Source organism: Hippoglossus hippoglossus, chromosome 12 (assembly GCF_009819705.1).
Source record: "Hippoglossus hippoglossus isolate fHipHip1 chromosome 12, fHipHip1.pri, whole genome shotgun sequence".
NCBI lineage: Eukaryota > Metazoa > Chordata > Actinopteri > Pleuronectiformes > Pleuronectidae > Hippoglossus > Hippoglossus hippoglossus.
This window is the reverse complement of record NC_047162.1, coordinates 19,077,593-19,085,429: the sequence shown is the minus strand read 5'-3', so window position 1 is coordinate 19,085,429 and position 7,837 is coordinate 19,077,593. Positions and strand designations below refer to the sequence as shown.

Here is a 7,837-nt window from a genome sequence, read left to right as displayed (position 1 = left end):
AATAACTTTTTTCCAAAGATGGTTTCTATCACACTGACGAGCCGTGGCGATGTGAGAGGTGACGCACCGTCGCTAACATGGCGTTAACTCGCTAACCACATATCCTGCCTCATAGTGCGGGAAATCTGTAATACTCACATAAACAAAACATTTAACAGAGGTTCAGACTTCATCCAGCGAGTCCCGACAGATTCATTCCAGACACGTCTGATGTCTCATTCTCCTTAACTCCTCTATTAACTCTGTTCCAACAACTGTAAACTCTAAATCACTCATGTTGTCACACACACACACACACACACACGCACACACACACACACACACACACACACACACACACACACACACACACACACACACACACGTGTCCAGGGTTCGAGATTTAAATAACTAATCACGATTTATTTGTGTTCCTCACATATAAAGAATGGCAACTATATTATTTTGAGGTAAAATATGCAGCAACTTTCTTGAAAAAGCAACAGAGTCGGTCAGAAGTTGGATATCAGGTTCATATGAAGACAAATCCGATGCGACTCTTCAACGCAGACGTCTTTAAAAACACAAACAAGATCAGATCTATAACCTTCGAACCATTAAACAGCAACAGTTCTCCGGGGTCGTACAAGACTGAGCAGGACGCTCCCGCTGTGGTTCATGTGCGACATACCTCCGCGTGTCGGCAGGAGAGGAAAGTGTTGTGTAATTGTACGTTTGTGACTCTCGAGGCCTCACAACTCATCAAGCTGTCAGAGTTCAACACGTCTGCACAATCAAAGTCATGACTCGCTGTCACTGCAATCAGACCGGCAGTGTGAGAGGTGTCTGTGCAGGTGTATCAGCGTGTTCGTATATATTCTGATTCCTGCACGTGTCTGATTCGATTTATTGTCTTTATGTTGTCTTATGGAAACATCTCATTGTTTTGTGCGACCTCTATAAACAGACTCCTCATGTGAATATGCAGAATCTGTTTGGGTTTGGGTTTCAGTTTCTAGTTTGACCAATCGGGTTTGAGCAGGCTTTGATTGGCCGAAGGTAAAACTGGAACACGCTAACCGAAATGTTCACAAAACGACAGCTGATTGCGAAGGTGCAAATTTTCCCGCCTTACTAACGATGCTGCTCAAGGGATAAAATCTTCTGGTTTGTCTGCTCCAAACTGAAATGCATTTAAATGTAAACAAACTGTACGTCTGGATGAAAGTATGCATTTGTGTATAAAGTGTTTAAGCGACGGACAAGTCTGTGAGAGCATCAAACATCAGCACAGACAGACTCAGACATTCTACTGTAATTGCAGGTTGAATTTAGGCGAAATTTTACTGCACGAACAAATCAGATTTAATGATTCTGTCGACTCAACGATGCTGTAAAATACAAATTACCTGGGAATTCAGGGAATGCACGTCTGTCTGGATTCCACCATGAATGAACCCTAATACTGAGTTTATACTCAATACTACAATAAGTTGGGGAAGTAGATCCACATTTAAATTCACTAGATCCAGATTTATATTTGGATATGCACCAAACTGCACCAATTTGTCATCAAGAGCCATTAATAATTCTCTGAGGAATCAAATTAAAGGTAAAACTTTCAACTTTCTTGTCTTAAAAATGTATTCACAGGCTCCTTTTCATGCAACAACCCACACACACACAACTTCCCCTCTCTTTTTTCAACAGTTTCAGACAAATCAGTCTGAGAGTCAGATGATTTTCCTCCGTCTGTGAGGAAGCTGAATCATTGTCATACCACCCGTCGCTCTGCGCTGCTGTTTTTCCCAGAGCCTGTCACTGCATGTCCTTAAATTAACTTTATACACGTGTGTGCGGAGGAGAACAAATACATTCACATGCTTGTGTCTGGGTTGTAAGTGTCTGCATGTCTTTATCCATGTGTGTGTGTGTGTGTGTGTGTGTGTGTGTGTGTGTGTTTTGCCCCCGCACCACCACAGGAAGAGTGGGAGCGGGAGACGAGAGGTGGACCACGGCGCGGTTAACCACACAATGTCACGTGCTGCGAGCCGATTGGCTGCTGCCACAGGATGGAGGGTTTATAAACCTCGGCTTCAGCAGCAGCATCACCGAGCAGCAAACACCACCCAGGAGATAAACTCAAGAGAAAACCTCCGTCCGCCTCTTTCTGCCCGACGTCCCTGCAGCTTCAGAACAAGGTCAGGATGAATATTTATCACACTGAATGTTGTGTTTGGGAGTTTTTTGGGTGTGATGAGAGTTGGGAGTGCAGGTTCATATTAGAACAAGTTGCTGGAATTGTGCTTGTTTTAATTTAACGAATGCAACATTTAGAGATTAGCCCTGAAGTTCAAGTTCTTTCATGCATGAAACATACAATGTGGCCAAAAGTATGTGGATAACTACTCTACTACTACTACTGCTGTATTCTGGGTCTGGGGCTTGTTTTCAGGATTTGTGCCCCTCTGCTCAAAAGTGGGCACAATTCATTTTACAGCATGTAGAGATATTTTGAGACAGTCGTGTTTTTACAACTTTGCAGCAACAGTTTGTGTTTCGTCCTCTACACTGAACTGGAACACTGCTTGTGCTGATTGTGGGTCCACTATCAGTGCTGGACCGGGTATAAAATCATCTTGTGCAAAGTCGTCCCAGAAGAGTGGACGCATGGTCCTGGAATCTGGGGTCCAACTGTCCTATATGGTTTACATGCAGGGTGTCCACATACCTTTGGCCACATGACGTTTGCTCATTATGGATTTTATCTAGTAACATCTAGTTTTACAACACGCTACAACATGTGTGTGTGTGTGTGAGGAAGAGGAAGCGTCCGGCAGCAGGAAGTTCACCACTGGATTATGTGTGACATGACCAGGGTGGGACCTGGTAAACCACACAGAATAATCACACAGACAACACACACACACGCAGACTTAATGACGACCAGCTCAGTTAATCGTTTTTAACTGAAGAGCTGAGGAGAGTTTTAAACAGGTTCAGGTTCTCGTAAACAAACTCTTTTAAATTCTGAATCACAACTTAAATCCGAGAGTTTTTTGATCATTCTGTCTTTTTCCTGCGACCGATTCTGTTTTAATTTTTATTACGTTAAGCTTAAAAGAAGCCTCGTCTCCTTACAACCTCTCGTTCCTGTTACATGCTGCAAAACTCTGAGGTACTCGCATTTCTAGAAGCGCGTGATCTTCCCTTCTTACGCTTAAAATCATTCGGTCTTAGAAGCACAAAGACAGAAAACTATTCAGATGCCAAGATTATAGAAAAGTCTGCGCCGGTTCGTACATTTTGGAACAGAACCGGACTAAGCTCTAAGAAAACAGCTCCTAGCTTAACTTTAAACCAAATCTTAGTCTGAAAACCAATCATAGTGAGGACCAGACTCAATGTCCTCACAACGTCTAAAGCTGGAACCGGTCCTGACAAAGATAGATGTAAAGAATTACACATACACACGGTCATAAGGGCGTCTATCATGTTTCTGCTGCTCTGCGGCTTTCCAGTTATAACCTGGTGAATTATATAGTATAAGAAGAGTCCATCATTAAAGATGGAGGAAGACACGCCCACAGCATACACACAAAAAGTAGAGCTACAGTAAAGGACGGGAGAAGAAGAAAACGTTTAATTATTACTGTAAAACTCCACTTTTGTAAAAAAAATACATATAATTTACTGCTGCCATCTTTCAATGTAACACATTAAAACACACAAACTACTAACGAGTATTTCCCATTTAGCCGAAGCCTCTTACAACTTAGCATTAAAAACACACAGCAGCACTTGTGTTCCTCTAATAACATGAAGTCACACACTGTAGTTTATTTATCAAACACACACACACACACACACACACACACACACACACACACACACACACACACACACACACACACGCACTTTCCTGCGGCTGGAACAGCTGACTCAAGCATAACATGCGTATTCATCCACAACAGAAAATAGTCCACAACAAACGCTGTATTTACTCATTTCTGGGGAATGTTTATGAAATCACGGTTCTTATGGTGACTTTGCAGGGAAATCTGAAAATATTTAGTGCCAATAGATTTACCCATTATGTCCATAATGCTCCTTTTGCACATTTGAGTTTGTACTAAAAACCTGGATTATCACAGTAAAGTTTTAACACTGTTCATATAGTGCTGTATAGTGTTTTAAACTAAATTTGTGTTGATATTAAAAAAACATCTCAATTGGAATCTTTCTAATATAAGTTAGCAATTGTGTTGATATAACTTCTTACCTTTAAATTCACGCTTGATTCATTTGTGTGTCACCAATTAAAGTAATTCTTCAATTTGGTCCAACAATCTTCTTTTCAGCACAACTCTAAATTATAATCATTCTGGTTTTTAAACTTTAAATCAAAACCCCCTCTTTTCTAAATCATACCCGTTATTTTCTCACGTCTTTTTGACCAAAATCTGCCAGAAACAGAAACATCCGGTCTCGTACTTTAACTCACCGCCCTCCAGAGTCATGTGATTATCCTCCACTGATGACAGAGGAGACGTTTCATCGTGTTGAGAAGGAGTTGTCAAGGACACATTACTGCTTGTTTGACTCTGTAATCAAGGACCTTAATGACTTCCTGTGACACAGACAGGAAGTGTCACCGCTAGTTAACGGTCAGGTGACCGGGCGGCCTCCGTTTTGAGGAAGGAATCTGGGGGCGAGAGAATTCGCTGACGAGACGAGTGTGGCATCATCATTGAGTTTTGAGTATTTCGAATGATTATCCTTCATCATTTTATTGTGTAACTTCAACCTGCGTGTTTCTGTTTATTTTTCCTTCCAGACAACAAACTCTGACACCATGAAAGTGGCCGTTGTTTTCATTCTGCTCTTCGCCACAGTTCTCTGTCGGCCGGTGAGTCGTCTCTCTCTCAAGTTTTGCTGAGCTGAGAACATCAGTCGATTTTAGATGTTGAAGCTAAACGATTTGATTTATTAACTTGATTTACCTTATTAATCTTGGATGAATCTGTTTGTTTGCTTTCCAGGCGAAGAAAGTTTCTCTCAGCAGTTCAGAGAGCTCTGAGGAGGTGTTGAGACGACAAGCTGCCAAGAAGCAGGCGGCATTGGTTCCCCAGGACCGTGTAGCACCGGTTCAGGTAAATTATTTCCTCTTATCTTGTCTTGTCTTTCCTCCTCAGCACCTTTTCTAATCTCCCCCTTTAGTCAAGAACCAAACCAATCAGCTGAAGCAGGGGCCTTGACCCTCAGGGGCCCACAAAACACAATTATCATAGATATTTGATGATATAAAAACAGGGTGATCGTGATCAACAGCCCTGATCGGTCGAGCCTGCAGAGTTTTTGAAACTCATCATCTCACAGACCACATAACAGTGTTGTGGGGGAGGCACAACTCTGTCACCCACTTTTTGAAACCCATGAAATGAAAGGGCAGGTTGTAGAGTGGGTGTGTGTTTCCTGTGGATCAAAACACATTCCACTTCTTTCTTCTGTGTAAACCGTAAAAAGGAGCATTAATCACATTTGCTTGCTTGTCTCTGATGTTGCAGGCAGCTTCCTCCGCCTCAGACGAGAGCGCAGAGAGTTCAGAACAGGTGAGAGACATCAAATTAAAAAATTAAACAAAACAATCATAACTTTTCAAAACTGCCGATCCTGAAAACAATTCTGGTGAAGTTTAAGACTCCGGTTATGTGTGATTTTGGCCACAGGGGGCAGCAGTGGCTCCAGTACCGGAGGACACGTCCGTCAGCCCAGACCCGACCCCGACCTCAGATACAACCGACAGCCAGGACAGTGAGGATGATGACGATGATGATGAAACAGAAGTGAGTAAAAAGACTTTTGTTGGATTTGGTTAAGGCTAGTTTTACCAAATGGTACCAGGATGAAGGTATATTTAACCCGATAGTTTTCCTACAGATTTAAGAACCTTTGAATGTTTCGATCTTATAATATTCCACCACAAAGACACAATCTTTTATATAAACAAAACATTATATGACACACATGACACAAGGACGCTCCTAAAACACCAAATCCCGTTTTTGGTCACTCATCCTCTCTCACCTCTGTGTCTCCAGGAAGATGAGGATGAATCTAGCGAAAGCTCAGAGTCTGGCGAGTCCTCCAGCCCGGCCCCCGCCACCGTCAGCCCCACGGTCTTCACAGAGGAGCCCATGATTGAAACCACCGAGGATCCCATCGTGCCGACCATCGTCTTCGACCCGGAAACAGCCCGTGGCGACAACTTGGGAAGATACCCCGGCGAATACAAATCCATCATCTACGTGGAGGACAAGTCCTACAACAAGTTGCCCTCTCCCTACAAGTCCTGGGAGTACGTCAACACAGGGAAGAAAGTGGCCTACGACATGACCGACGGCAACGAGGTGGAGAAGTCGCTGCCCGTGTATAAGGTAAAGGTTGGTTTGAGCTTTGTGTGAGGGACAGGTAGCGATACATCAGTAGAGTCCGAATGAAATGTGATATATTTCAACTTCAGCCTTTTCTGCCGCACAATTCAAAACTTGCAAAGATTCAATGGATTGAAATGTTTCAACTGCAATTGTTTAGTATTCAAATTTAAATCAACTAAGAATATATTAAATATATCAAACAAGTATAAAGAAGACTCTTCCATTAAGGGTTTAATCAAACAAATCCTCTCTTCCCTCCCCTGCTACAACTCCAGGCTATTCAGGTCCACTCTGACATCCTGGAGGAGGACACCAGCACCCCTGAGATGGAGAGCCAGGGCCTGGACGCCACTCAGGACCCGGAAATCACCGCCCGCCAGGCCTCCCTCCCAGGAGAGGAAGAGATCGTGAGTGCCAGCAATGCCACAACCAACGAAAGCTCCAGCGCCAGCGACAGCGACAGCGCCAGCGCGGAGTCCCAGGACGAGGAGAGCAGCGAGGAGGCCACGGCCACGCCCGGAGCCGCAGACAGTGACTCCGACGAGAGTGTGGAGGACGATTCAGATGAGGAGGTGGCCATACCTGACGCTACCACCGACATGCCAATGGTCATCGCTGCCAAATAAGCCCCACCCATCCAGGAAACGGGCTGGATGGCGTCACGTCACATAAAAGATGTGGGCAAACTGCCTCCAGGTGCAAAAATAAAACCAAAACTCCACAACCTCTTTCCACTGCCGGGCCAAACAGGAACTGAACAGGCTTGATTATTATTGATTATATCTCTGTGATTATTTGTTGTTGAGGCAGAAATGCCTTTTCTAAACAGGTATATATATATTTTACTTGACCAGTCTTGGAAACCACCATGTTTGACTCTGCAGGGGGAAAGTGGTTGAAAGTGACGAGTTCTACCTTCAGCAGGAGGTTGACTGACCTCGTGACCTTTGTCCCGTCGCCTCTCCGCCGTGTTGCTGCAGGGTCCGGGGTCAAAACTGCAAAAAGAGCAAAGACACACACTTGAGTTCTAATATCTACACTAGCACAACACTGCATTTAATCATGAATTAACAACTGCAAAGTACAGTTTAATATTTATAATCATTTCAAGCATATTAACAAAAATAAAACTTGTCATTAAGTCGTCTCCCTGTGTGGCTTAGCTTTGTCGCTTGCTAGAATCAAACCTGCTGGTGTAGATGGAGAAACTCAAACCATCCCGGGCTCAAACGTACAACACAGTCCAGTTCATTTGCACAGTTCCTACCTACACTACATGTTGTTTGTCTCATGTCGTTTACTGTAATGTATCATATTGTACCATTTATAAAATTTTAATAAAGTTCTTTTTCGTAACAAAGACCGGATGTTTGTGTCCAGTTGTTTTAGTTCATAGACTGTAAAGCTAAACTATCCCCAAC

At 43.3% G+C, this 7,837-nt stretch overlaps 1 protein-coding gene across 1 annotated transcript; it reads left to right on the top strand.

Annotated features, from left to right (window-relative positions):
• The first annotated feature begins 2,022 nt into the window (after positions 1–2,022).
• Positions 2,023–7,778, top strand: spp1 (secreted phosphoprotein 1). Its single transcript, XM_034602658.1, has 7 exons — positions 2,023–2,180; positions 4,817–4,888; positions 5,022–5,132; positions 5,547–5,591; positions 5,709–5,825; positions 6,081–6,416; positions 6,692–7,778. Exons 2-7 carry the CDS (start codon positions 4,835–4,837, stop codon positions 7,040–7,042), a joined length of 1,014 nt encoding a protein of 337 aa, XP_034458549.1. The 5' UTR covers positions 2,023–2,180; positions 4,817–4,834; the 3' UTR covers positions 7,043–7,778.
• The last annotated feature ends 59 nt before the right edge of the window (positions 7,779–7,837 follow it).

Bases quoted from the DNA above. Each gene is read 5' to 3' on its own strand.
- spp1 (XM_034602658.1), top strand. From the start codon at position 4,835: ATGAAAGTGGCCGTTGTTTTCATTCTGCTCTTCGCCACAGTTCTCTGT. The intron at 5,133-5,546 runs GTAAATTATTTC...CTGATGTTGCAG, and splicing joins ACCGTGTAGCACCGGTTCAG to GCAGCTTCCTCCGCCTCAGA. The intron at 6,417-6,691 runs GTAAAGGTTGGT...CTACAACTCCAG, and splicing joins AGTCGCTGCCCGTGTATAAG to GCTATTCAGGTCCACTCTGA.